Source organism: Pyrus communis, chromosome 9, assembly GCF_041283825.1.
Source record: "Pyrus communis isolate YQ-2024b chromosome 9, ASM4128382v1, whole genome shotgun sequence".
NCBI classification, from domain to species: Eukaryota; Viridiplantae; Streptophyta; class Magnoliopsida; order Rosales; family Rosaceae; genus Pyrus; species Pyrus communis.
This window is the reverse complement of record NC_142573.1, coordinates 26,000,055-26,021,335: the sequence shown is the minus strand read 5'-3', so window position 1 is coordinate 26,021,335 and position 21,281 is coordinate 26,000,055. Positions and strand designations below refer to the sequence as shown.

Here is a 21,281-nt window from a genome sequence, read left to right as displayed (position 1 = left end):
CTTGCGAGTGACACCAAAAATCGAAGCAGTCCAGGTTTGATATCCATCAACGTGAATACTTCACTAGTTGAAGAACTAATGGGTTGCCTGTTGGACTGTGAGCCAGGTCTTTCTTGTGCTCTGGTGAAAAGCTATATATCACCAGCCAATACCTGCCCGAGCCATTATGTTGGTGTTATGCTTGATGAACCTTCCTCCACACCTTATCTTGGATACGTTGGTGACATTTCAAGGTTTGTTTGGAACTTCCTGGCTGAAAGAACTTCTATTCCAAAGGAAAATGCAAGCTATGTTCTCAAGATTGCAGTAATGACGGTGAAGTATGCATTAGAGCAGAAACAGAGGGAAAGGGTGTATGCGTTGTCTCCACAACCAGTTACCTAACTAGAAATCGCAGATTCATTTTAATAGGCATGCTTATTTCTTAATCAATTTTTTTTTAGTGGATGATGCTTTAATGTAATAAACCGTGCCTCATTGACCTAGTTGAGGTGTCTGTCCTGCTTGCCAGGTCGTATTATTTGAAACTTCCATCCAAAGATCCTGTTTTTGTCCAGACCAACCTTTTATCTGTTGACTGTAGGTTTATAGATCGTGATAAAGTCAACTAAAGGTTTCCAATTTGTATAAAGATTTTGAATGCTTGTGCTTTGATCATACAGATATGTTCCGGCATACTCAACACAATTGAAGTTTGAATCTGGAACGTGGACTCTATTGCCTCCCAATAAGTCTAACCCATGGGGCTGTTGGATGTTGTTTGGACAGAAAGCAACTGGGATGTGATTGGGCTTCGGGTCTACACTATCCAAAAATTTTCCTTCGATCATCTTGTCTTACTGGGAGCATCGCCCTTACAGTCTTGGCGTACCTTGCTATGGTAATTTTCAAGGCCTGCTTGACAAAGGCTTTGAAACGCGATTGATAAAGTTGAAATTGTGTAAATCATTGATATGTTATATTGTGTTCTTCAAGCATGGAAATAGTAGAGCAAAGGTTGGGATGTACAAGAAAGTTTTGAAACAACGGAGCAATCATTAGTTTCCGAAGCAAATATTTTGCCTCTTTTGCGATTATGTAATTCGTGGTATTTTTCGTATTTGTTTGACCAGATCTACATAGGGATCTTGGTTCTGATATGATTTTATGTTTTCATCCAAAAACTTATATTCAAAATAAACCACGGCAAGCGGTCCAATGGAATTACAGTAGATTTCCAAGTCATAGTTACTTTGGATTCGAGTCAAGAAACTGGCAAAAACACGGATTATTTCTTGTTTGAAAGTTTTAGGGGAATTGTGTCATTTTCTATGTCACCATTCCTCAATTCTCATTTGTAAATAATGCAACTTTATTAACATCGAACCTGCGATAATTCTCAACTTCTTGCCTATCACTAACTATTTCTTTAAGAAAGGCGGTTGGTGACTTCTTCCCGTCTCCTCCTCGCCATCATTCGTTTCTTGAATGTAACTATAATATCCAGTTCTAACTTTTTGCTAAAATTGAGATTCGTTTCCTGCATGTAGCTGTAATCACTCGTAATGACAAGCGTTACAACTTTCGGGAATAGATCAACTCCGAAATACAAGATTGGCCAATTCAAGAATATAACTTTTTAGTTTCCTCCAGTATTTTATATTGCTAATTATCCTTTTGGAATTAGACAATTTCTCCATAACACCTCAAAATACAAAATTACAAAATTGCACTCTATACTAATTTTACATTTTTTTTCAATTGTCCAAGTCAATTTTACATTATGTATAAGTATTGAAATGAGTCAAATGACACAAAATATTCATTTATAAGGATGTAGTAAAATAACTGTGAGGGAGCGTTAGGTACCCCTACTTCATGCGAAAAGTGTTTGAGTGCCATATTGAATGATCTTGCATTCTTCTGGTTTAACACTGGTTAGCAATCTACTAGAATAAAAAAGAGAAAAAGATGACATCCTTATTTAAAATTTTTCAGTCTCAATTCTAAATCACAACGTGTTTCAATTTAATTAGAATTTGCATGGAAAGAAACTCATTTCACCAACATGATTGAAAAAGGATACAAGCGAATTGAATAAGGTTTATATTGATAAAACTCTTTTCAAAATGTGAAAATAAGTGAAAATGTAGACAGATATACAAGAAAATAATTAATAACATGATAAATGTAAATTATCGTACTTAGTTCACATTTTAAACTTCAAAGCATGGCAGTTGGAATGTAGACAATGGTCCTTTTGGGGTAGACAATTTTTCCACCCGAGCTTTTTAATACAAAATTATTAATTTACTGTCTATATTGACGGTAGGTTTAGAGATGGTAAAGTCAACTATATAAAGGTTTCCAATTTGTATATAGATTTGAATCTTGTATTTTGATCATAGAGATATGTTAGAAAGTTTCGAAACAACGGAGCAATTATTCGTTTCCCAAGCAAATATTTTGCTCCTTTTGCAATTATGTAGATTCTAATATTTTTATATTTGTTTCTGATATAATTTTAGGGTTGTTTTATTCGCATCTCACATACGGTTAAATACACTTTACATATTAAATACATTTCAAATATATTTTTTTAATTAATATTTATTTTAGTACACCTCAAACACACTCCACGTATATATTTTTAATTAATATTTATTTTAATACACCTCAAACACATTCTCAAATTACTGTCATTCCTCATACTTTCTACCTATATATACCTTATACTCTCTACACACACCCACATCAGAGAAGAAGGAAAGGAAGGCACAACTATGTTTCTACATATACCTTATAAAATAATTTATTTTATAAAATTTATGTGTGATGCATTCAACAAAAAAGGGGATGCTAATGAAAAAAATCCATAGTTTTATGTTTTCATCGAAAAACTTATTTAAAATAGTATATTCAAACCGAAAATATTTAACAAAGTAGTACAAAGACGCCAATTAATCAACGACTTAAAACCCCTCGACTTAGCAATTTGCCCAGAGGATGACGACAACGGACCGCAACAAAGCTCTCAAATCAATCGGCAACGTTCATCAGCATTTCGTCAATCTGGGTACTGTAGTATTGTTCGATGTCTCTTAAGATCTTGATATCATCGCTTTTGACAAAGTTTATCGCTACACTCTGCAAACAATAATCAAATTATAGCACATTATGATCAGAACTCAAAAACATAACTTAACAAAACAAGACTAAGAATATGTTTTGGCATACATAACGAAAATAGACGCGAGATCCATGGACAAAAACATATCACACTTATAAAAATTAGAATACATGCATACCTTGCGCTCAAAATGACCAGAACGACCGATCCGATGAATGTATAGCTCTCGGTTGTCTGGAAATCATAGTTGATAACCAAGGAAACCTGATGAAGGGAAAACATCACATGATTAGACAAATATGTGCATCAAAAACATATGTATGTATAACATGTTTGCTAGAGCTTGAAGACAATATATCTTCACATACACACATAGCACGTGCACCCATAGAATTCATAGGAACTTGTCTGCTTCCTCCAAATGTTGTGGCCTTCATTGGTCCACAAACATCTGAGTGGATTAATTTCAGAGGCTTGCTTGCTCTCCAAGTCAGCTCTTTACTAAAGACATCTCTGTGTTGCTTTCCTGCAATGCATCCTTCACATACACCAGATGACTTCTTGAGTTTAGGTAATCCCAACACCATTTCCTTATTAGATAACAACTGCAAGCTACTGAAATTCAAATGTCCCGGCCTTTTTTGCCATTCCCAAGCATCACCCTCATAATTGGCTTTTAGTGCAAAACCATTCATGTCCTCTGTAAGTAGTGGAAATCACCTATTGCAAGTTATTTGTATTGTAACAACATGACTCTCCAAACTTGTATCTTCAAAGATTTCAACCTGATCATCTCCAAATAATAAGAAGTAACCGTGCTGCATCATTTGCCCTACACTTAGAAGGTTTTCATCCAGTCCTGACACAAGCATTACTTCTTTGATGTGTTTGGTACCCTTCTTGGTTTCAATCATCAAAGTTCCTTTCCTACTAGCTTGAACAATCTGTCCATTCCCTATTTTGATTCTTGTTGAGACACTTATGTCCAGATTAATCAACACAGACTCATGTGGAGTCATGTGATTGCTGCATCCACTGTCAATATACCAGACATGTTCACTTTTAACAATTGCAGTTGAATCACAAGCAAAGAACATAGAGGTTTCCTCCTCCATTTGTTGTGCCACTTGAACCTGTTGAACTGGTTTACTTTTGCAATCTTTAGCAAAATGATTGAATCTGCCACAGTTGTGACACTTCGGCTTCCCTTTGAATCTGCATTCGCTATAGTGTATATTTCCACATATTTTACATGCCTCTCTTGTGTTCTCCTTGTTAAAACAGGGTTTGAGAGCATTTTGGTCTGTGATCCACTTTTATTTTGGATACTAAGACTGCTAAATGCCTTATCACTCACTTCCTCATCTTCAGTATGTCTTTTCAATCTCTGCTTAAATCCTTTCAGAGTTGCAACAACTTCATTTGGATCAATCTCATCCAATTTCTTAGTTCCCTCAATAACAAGAACAATATTATCATATGCAGGAGTTAGACTAATTAACATTTTCTCAACTAGTCTCTTGTTTGGCAAGGTTTCACCAAACATCTTCATCTTATTCACAAGACCAGATAATCTAGCTAGATAAAAACCCTAACCCTAATATAAGTCAAAGATTACAGCAAATCTATCTGTTTATGAAATTTAACGGTACTTTGGCTCGCCGTCTTGGGAAAGGTCCACGGTTCTTTGGCTTGCGCCACTAAGGTGAGAGGCTAGACAGCCAAAGTGGTCAAGCAGGATAAGAAGAAGCAGCCCCAAGGTCGCGCCCACAAATGCGTACAATACAAACGCAAATCCGTCACCCCCGTGGTTGGCATCGGAAAGAAGAGGGGACCCAACTCGTCTGAGAAGTAGGGCAAAGATTCAAGCTTTGAAAGGATGAGAAGTTCTTCCGAGATTAAGAAAAGTTAAATTAGCAGGGCAAAGACCTCAACGCTGTTTTGTTAGTTCATAGAAAGATATTTGGAAGTGTTGGATTATGTTTGATTTTTTTTTATCTAATTTGAATTAGCAGTAGTGCGATTTTGTTTTTGGTTTCTAAGAACATTAATGCAATTTTGTTTCTGGTTGCTGGTTTGTCAAAAAAAATATGAAGCTGCAGAAGATTGAGGTGGTGCACGCGCTTATAGTTAGAATTTTATTTGTTTTTGTTTTTTCTGTCCTTATCATTAAATAAAGTTATTAGCTAGCTTTTGGTTAAATTTCAAAGTTTTGAAGCCTTTTTTTCATTAATCTTACTTTCATTTTTATCATAGACAAATTGCTTGATAAGGTTAAATCTCAGACCAAGATCATTTGATTCATTGCACACCAATTGTTTGATAAAATAAAATCATAAATGTATCAAAATTTATTTATTTATTTTTTTCAAACAAAGTGTGCAATAAACCATGCCGACCAGCTCGGCCCAGGTCAAGTGCGCCCAGGACGATCGTCTGGGGCCCAAAAAAATTCGGGGCACCAAAATTATTAGGATGATATATTTTTATAAATTTATGAAATTTGGTTTAGTGACAAAGAATTTAACTAGAACTAGTGGTTTCATTGTTTAAAATTAATGAGGAGGTCTTAGGTTCAAAACACCATGTGTGTTTATTTACATTCCAATTTTTACAAATATCTTTTTAATTATAAGCAATGGTTTTTGTTGTTTAAAATTAACGAGAGGTCTTAAGTTCGAAATACTATATGCATGCTTATTTTTTTCAATTTTTTACAAATTTTTATTTGGTTGTTAATTTATTTACTAGCTAGTAGTTATGTGAGTTGTTATTTTTAAATATCCATTCCAATTCAAATCTAATATTCAACAAAGAGTAAGGCGTAGACTAATTTTTTAGACCAAATTTGCAAATAATATTACGTGTCATCAAAAGGTTTAATTTAATGTTCATTCATTACTTATACATATCCTTAGAGACTCGAAAATATTATTATAATTTTAGTCTTATACTAACGAGGTTAGTAAATAAGAAAAAATACCTCACGATTTATACAAAAGCATTTTCGATTTATACAAAAGTATTTTAAAAGTTTAGATGGAAAACAAAACTCATAATCTATCTACTTGTAAGCTCGAAGTTTTTTGGTTTCCTTCTCTCGATACAAAATAAATTAGTTATTCCGTGTTTTTAAATTATTGAGTTTGAAGCGCTTTTCTAAATATAATTTTATCGATGTCTTATGTGTGAAAACAAATAATTTTTTTATATGATGTGAGGGCACATGTTTTAGTGTCGTCCCGGGTCTCAAAAATCTCTGAACTAGCCTTGATGCCAACAAGACACAAGAAACTCGGAAAACCCAATACGTAAAAAATAGGGAACGTCCTAGTCCAAGTAAAGAACCAAGTAGAACTAGATAGGCTAAAAAACACTAGCTAGTACCATAAATGAGACGACATTTTTCGGTTATTCCGTTGTTTTTATTTGCGTAACAGACTGTTTTAGTGCAATTGGGGGCAAAATTGTTGGAGATGTTTTTAAGATAAAAAGAATCCAAAAAATCTGTTCGCTCTCGTGTGGGATGATGTCCAACGCAAAAAATTTAAACCTAAATGACTAAAATACCCATGTCACATAACCACCTCACAGCTCACACGAGCCTCAAGGGGAAGAGGTCGCTGGTAAAAACTTGTAATTATCTCTCATAGAAGGAGCATTATTGTAAATTGCTCAAACTCCAATTCGAGCGGGAAAATTGTATTCCGGAGAACTCAAAAGGCAGAGCCTGAAAACGTAACAGACAAACTTCTTCGGGTCGTCAGTGACTTTTCAAGAACCATAGGCTTGGACGAAAGAGAGAGAGAGAAAGAGAGAGCTAAAGATTAAAGCTTGAAGCTTGAAAGTGAAAACCATATCAAATTCAATCCCAATTCTTGAAGCCTGCAGGAAGAGGAAGCGAAGGCCAACGATTTTCGGGTTGCACGCTATCCCAGTTGCTTGATCAGTCCGAACGGTCCGCTTCTGCAAATTTCTTTCGTATAATTTGATTGTTTCCTTGATTTCTGAATGGGGTTTCTGCAAATTTCTATTTAGGGTTGCTTATATTTCTTCAATCCCTTGTTTCTTTCAAGTGGGTTTCTGCTAAAGAACTCGAATTTCTCCATAGCAGTGTATTTTTTCTTTACTTTCTGAATTGGATTTTTTTTTCTTCAAATGAGGTTGTGATGTAAGACTCGAATTTTTGTAATTTAATGTGATTGTTTCTTTGATTTCTCAACTGGGTTTATGGAATTTTTTTTGTTAGAACTAGTAATTGGACATTTTTGTTCCAAGAACTGCGTATCTTTAGCTTTGTTCCTCCGTTTGTCGAGTGGGATTTATGCTTGTTTTCGTGTTGAATTTGGTTGAAAAACTGGATGTTGGATGATGCATGTAGTTATTGGATTCTGCCGAATGTAGTTATTGGATTCTGACTTTTCTTAAACAAGTCATGAAGACAACAATATAGCTTTGTTCCTCGGTTTTTTTTATTGGGGATTTCTGCTAATTTGATGGTGATTTGGGAATTGGATTCGGCAGAATGCAGAATCTGGATATTTTGTAACTCCCTTCTTGGAAAGGGACCAGAATTAGAAAATTTGTTCATTAATCATAATGCCTCTGGTTCTACTTGTTTTAGGTGCTATGGATCTCGATTTGGAATTTTTTACCCTTTTGGCAGACCTCAAATCACGGAGGGTCAAGCTCATTTTGATGGCGGGTCTTAATGGTTCTGGCAAGACCACCATCTTGAACAAGATTCACTCTGAAGGAATCTCTACTGAGATAGTCACCCCCGGTGAGCCCGTAGCCCCCTATCCTCTTTATGCCTACTTCTGATTTCTTATGCATTTTGTGCCTATTGTTTACTGTTGCAGGATGTAGTGTTGAGATGGTGAAACATGCCTATATTAACATTGCAGCCTTTGATGTTGGGGGTGAAAACAGGGTAGCTCCTCTCTCTTGTCTCGTACTATTTTTGAATGATTTCTTACGTGAAGTGGGTAATCATATAGTTGTAATGTGTATCATGATTTTTGAATTTCAGAAGTTCTACTTTTTCATAGGCAGTGACTGTTCTAGATATTCCCAATACAGATACCTCCACTGTACATGCAGCATTTCCAGAACATGAAAGGTCTTATTTTTGTGGTAGATAGCAACGACCAGAACCGAGTGTTGGAGGCAAGGGATGAGTTACACAGGATGTTGCAGGAGGTAGTTTCGTGATTTCCATGAATAGTTGTTTGGAAATATAAAATATTTGAGTTATGTTTTTTTACAACGGTGAATTGAATTTGGCTGCAGGATGAACTCAAGAACGTTGTTGTGCTTGTACTAGCCAACAAGCAAGATCTTTGTAATGCAATGACTGCAGAAGAGTTGAGCAAAGAGCTGGATATTAAGTCTCTCAGAATCAATCAGTGGTAAACTATTTTATCATTCAACGGAGATATGTGGAATTTATTTTAATCTCATGTAAAAATTCCGACTTGCAGATAATAAAGTATGTCATAAAACTGCTGTCAATGTAATTTTCAGGCATATTTCTAGTACTTGTGCAATCAGTGGGGATGGCTTGCTTGAGGCTTTGCGTAAATTTTTTTGGGCCATTGATTCCAGGGTAATTGCCTAGAATTTGCTTACGATAAGAAAACTAATTAACTCTTGTTAATAGTTTGTGGATTGGTATATTATGTTGCGACATTTCTGTGTCCTTGAAAACAGGCATAATTCATGAACATTGAACAGATTGCATTTTGTGTTTTCTTACCTATATAATTCCTCTTCATTGGCAGGTCCCTCATGTGCACGTGTTAATTTGTGTTGATAAAGATAAGGATATAAGCTGCAGTGGTGAAGAAATAGGTAAAGACGAAGATGAACATAAAGACTTTCAGTCTACTATCCAAGAGGTCTTTACTCAAAATGAATGGGTGCCGACTCCATCCGCGGTCAATCCTGAATTTCACTTCACTTGTGTGAGTCGACTGGATTATATCATGGACCGTGTTCAGGAGGCTTGTAGCTGCGGTCTGCCGGTTGACTTGATGATATTGGACTATGAATATATCATGGAAATGGGGCAAGATGCGTTCAAGGTACCTGATAATTCCTCTTACCTCTCAATGTAACTGAAATTTCATTGTTGATGTTTATTTCGCTTAAATATTTGACAGGCAATGAAAGATGAATGGCATAGAGCTGAGTTTGACGGACATGTTATAGGCGTGACTTCTAGGAATGAGAATATAGACCATCAGTGGATTGATCCAATGCCTGGAGTGCTACTTAATGTACACTTCAGTGTGTTCAGCAAAAATGAGAGCGTTTCTGTCATATTCGGAAATATTTTTGGCAACAGATACTTCAGTCAAGCCTCAAGGTTCGGCAGGCAAGCCGCCTTCCATTGTTAGTCTGTTTTGCTGATTGCTTATTGTTAGCTTGTGTTTGCAAGTTCTGACAACAATGTGCTCTTTTGATTATTTGTAGGGTCATGTAGCGATGAATGATACAAGAGGCATTGAACTGTACTGTAAATACACAGATCGCCACACAGATTGCGGAATACCAGTGAAGGTTGCGGGTTTTGTTGAGGTCCATTGGGTGATAGCAGCACTGTTATATATATACAGATGACCGCACTGATAGACATATTACATATACAGAATTGAGTAAATACATGTACACAGGACCGCACTGTTATACATATACCGCCTAGCTATTTTCACATTGTCGTAACATTTTAGCAACATTATTATCTAGATACCCTTACGAATTTGTTGGGGATCTCTCTAATACCACTTAATAGCTCATGTAAGAAATGTCTATCGCTCTGCTATGAATGAAATAGCTCGGTTTTCTGCTTACCCCTCTCTCTTTCTCTCTCAAGCATGGGTTTACTGCCCCTTAATCCCTCTAAGACAAAATTAATCCCTTCGAATGATTCTTGGCGGAAGCCAAGAGTGGTATCAATATTGCAAACTTGATCATATATTTCTTTGCACAAAACATTTTAGTTTTATGCTTTTTATATGAATTGAAAAACCGAAATATCAAATTCAAAACCCATACGTTTGTCAACGAATTAATGTGGCGTAATACATTTAACATAAGTATATATAACTATAATATATCGAATTATGACGATGACGATGGACAGAAACAGAGCTCTCATATCAAATCACCAACGTTCATCGACATTTCGTCAATCTGGGTACTGTCGTATTGTTCGATGTCTCCTAAGATCTTGAATATCCTCAGCCGCCAGTTCCCTAGTGGGACACAATATCCAAGCCTGAACCTCTTGGCAGGAGGTGTCGACTGGCAAACTGTGAGGGCAATCATGGAGGTTTTGCCGGTACCTGACTAGGACTGGGCTATGACATCATAACCCTCGATAATACGCCTGACCGCCCGTTGCTGGATGGCGGAGGGCTTGTCGTACCCATATTCCATCTGATATGATACCCACACCTCAAAATCAGTCGTAATGACAAGCGTTACAACTTTCGTGAATAGATCAACTCCAAAATACAAGATTGGCCAATTTGGGAATATAACTTTTTAGTTTCCTCCAATATTTTATATTGCTAATTATCCTTTCGGAATTAGACAATTTCTCCATAACACCTCAAACTACAAAATTACACTATATTGATTTTACATTTTTTTTCGATTGTCTAAGTCAATTTTACGTTATGTATAAGTATTGAAATGAGTCAAATGACACAAAATATTCATTTATAAGGATGTAGTAAAATAACTGTGAGGGACTGTTAGGTACCCCTACTTCATTTGAAAAGTGTTTGAGTGCATATTGAATGATTTTGCATTATTTTGGTTTAACACTGGTTAGCAATCTACTAGAATAAAAATGAGAAAAAGATGACATCCTTATTTAAAAAATTTCAGTCTCAATTCTAAATCACAACGTGTTTCAATGTAATCAAAATTGCATGGAAAGAAACTCATTTCACCAACATGATTGAAAAGGGATACAAGCGAATTGAATGAGGTTTATATTGATGAAACTCTTTTCAAAATGTGAAAATAAGTGAAAATGTAGACAAAGATAAAAGAAAATAATTAATAACATGATAAATGTAAATTATTGCACTTAGTTCACATTTTAAACTTCAAAGACTTAGTTCACATTTTAAACATCAAAGCATGACATTTGGTATGTGACCATAACAGATGCATCCAAACACCTTCAAGTGCTGAATACCTAGTTTTCTGCCACTAAAAGCTTCAAATGGCCATAGCCTTGGTTGGACACCTATTGAGCAAGTACACAGCTATGTTAACAGCTTTTCCCTAGAATTCATAGGACATGTGCTTGTCATGAAGCATACTCTTAACCATTTCAACAATGGTTATGTTCTTCCTCTCAGCAACGCCATTTTGCTATGGAGAATAAGCTACAGTCAACTATTTCTCCAACCCCAAGTCTTCACAAAATTGATTAAATTCATAAGAGTTATACTCTCCACCTCTGTCATTTCTTAACTTTATTGGTAGCCACTCTGCAATTCAACCATGGCTTTGAATTTCTTGAACAATTTGACCACTTCTGATTTGTGGTTCAGAAGATAAACCCAACACATTCTGGTTGCATCATCAATTAAAGTTAAGAAATATCTGCTTCCTCCAAATGTTGTGACCTGCATTGGTCCACAAACATTTGAGTGGATTAATTCCAGAGGCTTGCTTGCTCTCCATGTCAACTCTTTACTAAAGACATCTCTGTGTTGCTTTCCTGCAATGCATCCTTCACATACACCAGATGATTTCTTGAGCTTTGGTAATCTTAACACCATTTCCTTATCAGATAACAACTGCAAGCTGCTAAAATCCAAATGTACCAACCTTTTGTGCCATTCCCAAGCATCACCCTCACAACTGGCTTTTAGAGTGGAACCATTCATGTCCTCAGTAAGTAGTGGAAATCACCTATTGTAAGTCATTTGTATTGTAACAACATGACTCTCCAAACTTGTATATTCAAAGATTGCAACCTGATCATCTCCAAATAATAAAAGTAACCATGCTGCATCATTTGCCCGACACTTAAAAGGTTTTCATCCAAGCATTACTTCTTTGATGTGTCTGGTACCCTTCTTGGTTTCAATCACCAAAGTTCATTTCCTACTAGCTTGAACAATATGTCCATTCCCCATTTTGATTCTTGTTGAGACACTTCTGTCCAGATTAATCAACAGACTCATGTGAAGTCATGTGATTGCTGCATCCACTGTCAATATACCAGACATGTTCACTTTTAACAATTGCAGCTAAATCACAAGCAAATAACATAGAGGTTTCCTCCTCCATTTGTTGTGCCACTTGAACCTGTTGAACTGGTTTACTTTTGCAATCTCTGGCAAAATGATTAAATCTGCCACAATTGTGACACTTAGGCTTCCCTTTGAATCTGCATTCACCGTAGTGTACATTTCCACAGATTTTACATGCCTCTCTTGTGTTCTCCTTGTTAAACCAGGGGTGGACAGCATTTTGAGACCTATCATTACCTTTAAAATCACCATTCTTATCTCTTAATTTGAAAGGTTTCTTCCTCTTGTACCCAATGGTATGTGATCCACTTTTATTTTGGATACTAAGACTGCTAAATGCCTTATCACTCATTTCCTCATCTTCAGTCTGTCTTTTCAATCTCTGCTCAAATCCTTCCAGAGTTGCAACAACTTCATTTGGATCAATCTCATCCAATTTCTTAGTTCCCTCAATAACAAAAACAATATTATCATATGTAGGAGTTAGACTAATTAACATTTTCTCAACGAGTCTCTTATTTGGCAAGGTTTCACTAAACATTTTCATCTTATTCACAAAACCAGATAATCTAGCTAGATAATCAGAGGGAGATTCATTATTTCTCACCCTAGCTTATTCAAAATCACGGTGAATACCTTGTAATTTCACAGCCATGACTTGAGCATCACCCTTGAATTCTTACTTAAGAACATCCAAGCATCATTTGCAATCTCTTGGTTGGCGATTCTAGGAAAGATCTCATCACTCACAACTCCTTGTATCAGTCCCAATGCCCTTGCATCTCTAGAGATGAGATCCTGATTAGCAAGAATTTGCTTCTCATCCGTCTCATTCCCTTCCTTTGACAATGTGAAACCATCTTCAACAAAGCTCCATAGATTGTGAGACTTGAAAATTGTTTTCATCTTGATACACCAAAATTCATAATTGACTCTAATCAATACTTGCACACGAAGATCTGTGCTAGATCCAGCCATTTTTAAACTTCTGAGTTCTTCGTTGAGAATTTAGCCAAACATTCACAGATTCACTCCCAGATTCAAATCCAACCTCTAAGGCCATGTTAGTGTTTGAGCTATTTTATTAGCTAAATTTCTCTATCAATTTGTAACAAATTCAACAAGTAATTGAAATGAATTTGCAAAATGAATGACAAAGATGAACTTTTGAGAAGAAGGAGTGCGTTGCTCCCTCGAATCTATGTTGGATTTGCACCAAGAAACTCAGCTACAAACTAGCTATATAGCCGTTGCCAACATCATCAAAGCATTGTGACTATGATCACGTGCTACTCACATGGTTTCACTTAACATCTAACAAACTGGACACGTGTCAAGTTATACACCATTAAGATGATATAAGCTTAACCGTTTATTACACATATATATATAAACTTAGCTAAGAACGACACTTAAACATTTTAGAGCTTCTTCTTCTTTCATATTGCAGCAACTTTGAATGCTTGATCCAACTGCCATGCTTATGCTTCAACAATAATACGTTGAAACCCACAACAACAATATGAGAAAGTATAACAATCCACCATAAAACTTCTTCAAAATATAAGTTGAAGATTACAGCAAATCTATCTGCTTATATAGAGAACAGAAAACCCTAACCCTAATAGAAGTCCTTAACCAACCATGTTTCGGAAATCCTAACCCTATAAATCTAGGAAACGCAAACGTATTAGACTTTTATTCTCTCTTCTGTGAAAGGTCTTGAGAAAGTATGATACGTTGAAATATTATATATTTCATAATCCTAATGCTGCTTTAATATGTTAATTAATCAGGATTGCCCACGGAAAGGTTGGGACAATGTGTTAGACAATTATCTTAGTATGCTAACCTGGTTTTGTGAAGATCGATCCATTGTCTAGGTGGCAGATATGGCTTCTATCACAATTGTCACCATGATTTGTGGAAAATGTAAATTTGGCCATTTTTGTTTCAAATCGATCAATGTCTTTATGAATATAAAAAATAAATGAAAATAGCTTTTAATCTAGACCTCGATCAATTGTTGTGGAATGTTAAAAAAATCGACCATGTACACTGTTAAAAATAACTCACGTTAAGCTAGCAAGATAGTATAGGTAAGTATAATATTGACCTATGTTTTACTTACAATTTACAAAAACTGATATTTTGTGAAAGCTAGTTACTCTATATACTCTCTAAATTTTCAAATTCTATGCATTCTTGAAATTATCAAGTAGGTGTGTGATTGCTAGTTCTTCATCTGATAAATCATTCAATGAGTATGACCTCTGAACTTTTATGTTAGTCATTAATCATAATGCCTCTGGTTTTACTTGTTTTAGGTGCTATGGATCCCAAATTGGAATTTTTTACCCTTTTGGCAGACCTCAAATCACGGAGGGACAAGCTCATTTTGATGGCGGGTCTTAATGGTTATGGCAAGACCACCATCTTGAACAAGTCTCTACTGAGATAGTCACCCCCAGTGAGCCCGTAGCCCCCTATCCTCTTTATGCCTACTTCTGATTTCTTATGCATTTTGTGCCTATTGTTTACCGTTTCAGGATTTAGTGTTGAGATGGTGAAACACGCCTATATTAACATTGCAGCCTTTGATGTTGGGAGTGAAAATAGGGTAACTACTTCTTTCTCTTATCTTGTACTATTTTTGAATGATTTCTTACAAGGCCGTGAAGTGGGTAAACATATAGTTTTTGTAATGTGTATCATGATTTTTTAATTTCAGAAGACTTTTAGTCTACTATCCAAGAGGTCTTTACTCAAAATGAATGGGTGCCGACTCCATCCGCGGTCAATCCTGAATTTCACTTCACTTGTGTGAGTCGACTGGATTATATCATGGACCGTGTTCAGGAGGCTTGTAGCTGCGGTCTGTCGGTTAACTTGATGATATTGGACTATGAATATATCATGGAAATGGGGCAAGATGCGTTCAAGGTACCTGATAATTCCTCTTACCTCTCAATGTAACTGAAATTTCATTGTTGATGTTTATTTCGCTTAAATATTTGACAGGCAATGAAAGATGAATGGCATAGAGCTGAGTTTGACGGACATGTTATAGGCGTGACTTCTAAGAATGAGAATATAGACCATCAGTGGATTGATCCAATGCCCGGAGTGCTACTTAATGTACACTTTAGTGTGTTCAGCAATAAGGAGAGCGTTTCTGTCATAGTCGGACATATTTTTTGCAACAGATACTTAAGTCGAGCCTCAAGGTTCGGCAGGCAAGCTGCCTTCCATTGTTAGTCTGTTTTGCTGATTGCTTATTGTTAGCTTATGTTTGCAAGTTTTGACAACAATGTGCTCTTTTGATTATTTGTAAGGTCATGTAGCTATGAATGATACAAGAGGCATTGAATTGTGCTGCAAATGCACAGATCGCCACACAGATTGCGGAATACCAGTGAAGGTTGCGGGTTTTGTTGAGGTCCATTGGGTGATAGCAGCATTGTTATATATATACAGATGACCGCACTGATAGACATATTACATATACAGAATTGAGTAAATACATGTACATAGGACCGCACTGTTATACATATACCGCCTAGCTATTTTCACATTGTCGTAACATTTTAGCAACATTATTATCTAGATACCCTTATGAATTTGTTGGGGATCTCACTAATACCACTTAATAGCTCATGTAAAAAATGTCTATCGCTCTGCTATGAATGAAATAGCTCGGTTTTCTCCTTACCCAACCATGTTTCGGATATCCTAACCCCAGAAATCTAGGAAACCCAAATCGTATTGGACTTTTATTCTCTCTTCTGTTAAGGTTCTTGAGAAAGTAATTGTATAATACGCTGAAATATTATCTTTTATATATAACGTTAGAGTTGCAGTTTTGGGGTCACGTCTTCGACAAAAATCAATAGGACCAAATTGCCCCTTGGCCAAAAAAAAAAATCAAAAGTAGCCAATAAAAATGTATAAAATAAAGCAAGGGTAATTTTGTAAATTTAATTTTAAGTAATTTAATGCCCAAGCTTTTCTATGTCGGTTTGCCTTCCTGATTTCTGTTTTTTTCTGTTGCGTGCAGATCTTTTCCTCCTCCTTATTTCTTCCACTTGAAAAACTTCATTTCATCGTAACTTTTTCATATGGCAACGAAATCGCACAAGGTCGAAGCCTATACATTCGTATCAGAACCCTCTTCCATCTGATATGATACCCACACCTCAAAATCAACTGTGCTCAAAGATTGGAGCCTAGAACAGTGACGGTTTTTTGGCGGAATTTTGCTGATTCTGCCCAATCTCGCTGAATTTGTTCTTAGCCCAAGAGAGAAAGTTGATCCTCTCCTAACAATCTTTTTACCCATACTTGAGTTCGTTGAGTAAATTGAATTTTTTTTTTTTTTTTTTTTGGTTTGTGGGTTTTTATTTTATTTTATTTATTTTTTTTTGTGCAACTAAAGGAATAACCCAGAAGACATATGTTCACTGAAGGACTTGATAGGAGCGCCCTTAATTGGGTTAGAGAGGTTTGTGAAGAAAATTCATTACCCTTTTTCATTTTTCGAATTAAAAAAAGAGAATTTTAACGAAAAACCCACGGTACTGTTCACTTTAACGAAAAATCACATTTTTACACTAAAAAGTCAATCCTGTTACTATTCACTTTACCTTTTATTTTCTCCTTATCATTAAAACTCAAAGTTTTCAAGCCCTTTTCATTAGTTTTCCTTTAAAAAAAAATATAAAGTACGGTTTAATTTTTACTGTTGTTTGATTTAGTCCTCAGAAGTATTCATGGTCTTTTAATGATTCACTACCCGATTAATAAAACTCATATTTTAATTTTAGGGATTTTTGGTGTCTGATTTTGGTTTTTGATGTAGTTTGTACCATACTTGACCAATCCCGAAACTACTAAACACCGGTCAACAGTATACCGTCAATGACCCACAAGACTTTTCCTCCAACCAGGAGGCCAATCACAACGCGACACATGTCGATATCAAAGGCCAATCATAGCGCAACACGTGTTGATATCAGAGGTCAATCACAACACGACACGTGTCAATGTCAGAACAAAGCTAGAAACTCTCTTCTATAAAAGGGGATCATTCTCCCACAATAACCCTTAATGTCATTTGTACTAAACTATTCACTAGAACTCACTAAAAGAGAGCTTGAACCTATGTATTTGTGTAAACGCTTCACAACTAATGAGAACTTCTCTACTCTGTGGACGTAGCCAATCTGGGTGAACCACGTACATCTTGTGTTATTTGCTTCCCTGTCTCTATTCATTTACATACTTATCCACACTAATGACCAGAGCAATCTAGCGAAGGTCACAAACTTGACACTTTCTGTTGTACCAAAGTCCTGGCCGATTTTATGCATCAACATTTGGCGCCGTCTGTGGGAATCGCACTTATTCCTACTCTCTCCAGCTTTGTTAAGCAGGTTTCCACCATTCGCACACTTTCTTTCGACCAGGCACCCCCCTCCAACATGGGGAATGAAGAGAGCCACAACACGCAGAACGACACCCTCCTCGCACTTAGTGCAAAGCAACGAAAGAAGGAACGAAAAAGGTTTGCTCTTCAGGCTAAAGTCGATGAGCTAGAGGCTCAGACCAACAAGATAGCGATAAAGAATGAGATCCTCCAGGAGCAGTATGAGAAGCTCTTCGGAATGCTCCATGAATCTAGGCATACTCAAACACACGAACTCATCACCCCCGGGGAAGTCAACCACCACATGGGTGCCCCCAACACAGGGGATCACCTGCCTTCGACATGGATATCCCTAATGGGGAGCGAGTTACTTATCAAGGTGTTGATCAACATGAGACCTTTCTCGACCCAGCTAATTCGACCCGAAGCAGGAGAAGTGGAGGAAGGCACCTTCTTGCAGAAGAGTAGAAGGATGAAAAGCCGTTTACCGCAACTGTCGGGACTTCCTGAGGCAACGTCGAGAGAACCCCATCCACATAAGCTCGAAGGTCAATGATCCAAGGGTTTCTGAAAGGTTCGGTCATCTCCCATGCCCCAAGCCAATTGCCAATCTAGGGAATGAGCGACATGTCCTAGAGGAATATGAAGGTACGGGGGACTCGGGGGCGTTTCTACAGACTCGCCCTGGAAGTCAGTACAGTGAGTCCAAAGAAAAATCTCATGCCCTTGACCAAGCTTTCCTACTTCCAAGAAGAGATGGAGACTTACGGAAGAATGATCCAGCAGTACCTGACTCCACTCAAGACCCCCTTGTCCTACAACTCCTTGAGGAAGTAAACAAGTTGAAGGCCGAACGTCAGGCCAAAATACCTGACTAGAACCAACCTAAGCTTGGCCCTCTTACAAGGAGGATCCTCGACACCCCCTCCAAGCAAAGACAAAGCAGAAGCTTGGCTTACAACTCTACACTGGAAGAGAGGACCCGATTAAACACCTTAACCTCTTTGAGTCCACCATGGCATACCGGATGCACACTGACGAAGAACGATGTCTTCTCTTCCCCTCTACCCTCTCTAGCGGAGCTCTGAATTGGTATTGTCATCTTCCACCTAAGACAGTAGACTCATTTGAGGAACTAAGGAAACTATTTATCTCTCAACACATCTTCCAAACATATCGCTTGCATTCCACATATGACTTGTACACTATTCGCCAGAAGCCGGATGAGTCACTACGAAAGTATGCTGGCCGCTTCAGCCATGAGTATTCTCGCTGCGCTGAGGCAGATGACAAGACCGCCCTTAAAGCCTTCACTGCAGGCCTCCGCGACTATTTCTTCAAGTACATGATCAATGCTAACACTTGGAAGACTTACTCTGAGGTAATGGCACAGGCTTATAACCATGCCTCTGCCGAGGCAAGGACATATCAAGGAAAACTCCCTACAGCCATCCCTTATCAGCAAATGGGGAGTGGAAGCCAAATCCAACCAAATAAGAAGACTTCAACTTTCCAAACAACAGCGACGCTTCCCCTTGCCCTATCTAATACCTCGCCAAGTCAACATACGTATCATTCTCAGGGCAAGAGGAAAGACTTTCATCCTCACCAATCTCATTTTAATAAAAAGAGTAAGGGGCACTATCGTGATAACCAAAGGTATCGCCAAAATAATACCCACCCCCAGGCAGTCAATGCAGTGGGCCAAACACGTGTCAAGAATGGTCCTACCCCGAGGTATGAGACATACACACCTTTGAACGCCACATGCACGGCCATTTACCCCAGTATAGCTGACTTGATACCAAAGCCAAGGCCGAGGGAGCCAGATTTCAAGTCCACAAAGAACACAGGCATGTTTTGTGGTTACCATGAGTATAATGGCCATGACGGCGAGAAATGTATCACCCTCCGTGATCATATTAAAGCTTTGGCACGTGAAAGAAAAATTGACCAGTTTCTCCTTCACCCTCCAAGGGATAACCGCAACCAACGCCAAGTGAATGTGATATATTCCATAAGCAGTGGCACATCCATATCTGAATCTTCCAACAAGGCCATGAAAAACAATGAACGAACGTTGAAGCCTGGCCACCAAATGTTTCACGTAGAAGACATCAGGGGAGGCAAGTATCAAAAGCCTAACTGGGATCCAATATGTTTCTACCCTGAGGAAGAAAGAGGTATCATCTATCCTCACAACAACCCACTGATTGTGGAGGCTCACATAGCCAACTTTGATGTACGACGAATCCTAGTAGACACGAGGGCGTCGGTCAATATCATGTTTGCTGAAGCTTTCAAAACACTTAATGTAGCTGAACACTTGTTCGATCACTCGATTTCTCCTCTAATAAGCTTCTCTGGTGATGTCGTGCAACCTTTAGGGAGCATACATTTACCCTTCACCATCGGTACAGGCCCGTACACAGCCACCATCACCACTAACTTCTTGGTGGTTGACTGCCCAACGGCATACAATGTTATCTTTGGGCGCACAGGCATTAATGATCTCAAGGCCATGGTATCCACACATATGTTGTTGATGAAATTTTCAACCCCCTATGACAATGGTTACATCAGAGGAGATCAACTTAGTGCACGATCATGTTACAACACTTCAGTCAAGCAACAACACTTGCATGTACCCAAAGAAACACTTTCTATACATGACCAAGTTATCAAGACCGGCTCGGACAAAGCTAACTTGAATATTCACGGTGGTAACAATCAACCCGACGATCCTCGAGATGGCTCTTTCACCTAGCAAGCACAACCTGCTGAAGAGTTGGAGAAGGTCTCTATCTCAAAAGATTATCCAGATAGCATAGTGAAGATTGGCACCACTTTGTCACCACTCATTCGGTTGGCATTGATTTCTTTTTTGCAAGAGAACACTGAAGTCTTCGCCTGGTCATACGAGGACATGCCAGGCATATCTCCCAATATCATCTGTCATCGCTTGAGTATTGATCCCAAGACCAAGCCGGTGAGACAGAAGCGAAGATCTTATGATGCTGAACGATATGAAGCAATGAAGGCAGAAGTTGAAAAACTCAAAAGCATAGGTTTCATCCGTGAAGTCAATTATCCAACGTGGGTAGCAAATGTGGTCCTTGTTAAGAAAAATCCAACCAAGGAAAGTCTCTTGCTTCAAAAGATCTTGTGGAGAATGTGTGTCGACTACACCGACTTAAACAAAGGATGCCTAAAGGATAGCTTTCCCCTTCCTCTCATTGATAGACTTGTAGACTCTACAGCAGGGTGTGAACTCTTGAGCTTCATGGATGCTTACTCAGGGTACAATTAAATCCTCATGAACCTTTCGGACCAAGAACACACGGCCTTCACCACTGATAGAGGACTATATTGTTATAAAGTCATGCCATTCGGCCTAAAAAATGCAGGGGCGACTTATCAAAGATTAGTCAATTCAATGTTTGCTGAACAGATTGGGAAAAAC

At 37.7% G+C, this 21,281-nt stretch overlaps 1 protein-coding gene and 1 pseudogene across 1 annotated transcript; both read left to right on the top strand.

The window, feature by feature from the left end:
- Nucleotides 1-4,748: 4,748 nt before the first annotated feature.
- LOC137740753 (small ribosomal subunit protein eS30z/eS30y/eS30x pseudogene) lies at nt 4,749-5,015 on the top strand (annotated as a pseudogene).
- A 1,871-nt stretch (nt 5,016-6,886) lies between these two features.
- On the top strand, nt 6,887-9,963 carry LOC137739172 (uncharacterized). The gene is made up of 9 exons (XM_068478685.2): nt 6,887-7,067; nt 7,734-7,892; nt 7,972-8,042; nt 8,192-8,311; nt 8,402-8,520; nt 8,636-8,717; nt 8,893-9,195; nt 9,274-9,479; nt 9,587-9,963. The coding sequence occupies exons 2-9, from the start codon at nt 7,739-7,741 to the stop codon at nt 9,594-9,596; spliced, it is 1,065 nt and encodes a 354-aa protein (XP_068334786.2). The 5' UTR covers nt 6,887-7,067; nt 7,734-7,738; the 3' UTR covers nt 9,597-9,963.
- Nucleotides 9,964-21,281: the final 11,318 nt, after the last annotated feature.

Coding starts and splice junctions, on each gene's coding strand:
- LOC137739172 (XM_068478685.2), top strand. CDS start 7,739: ATGGATCTCGATTTGGAATTTTTTACCCTTTTGGCAGACCTCAAATCA. Junction 8,521..8,635: donor TCTCTCAGAATCAATCAGTG/GTAAACTATTTT, acceptor TGTAATTTTCAG/GCATATTTCTAGTACTTGTG. Junction 8,718..8,892: donor TTTGGGCCATTGATTCCAGG/GTAATTGCCTAG, acceptor CTTCATTGGCAG/GTCCCTCATGTGCACGTGTT.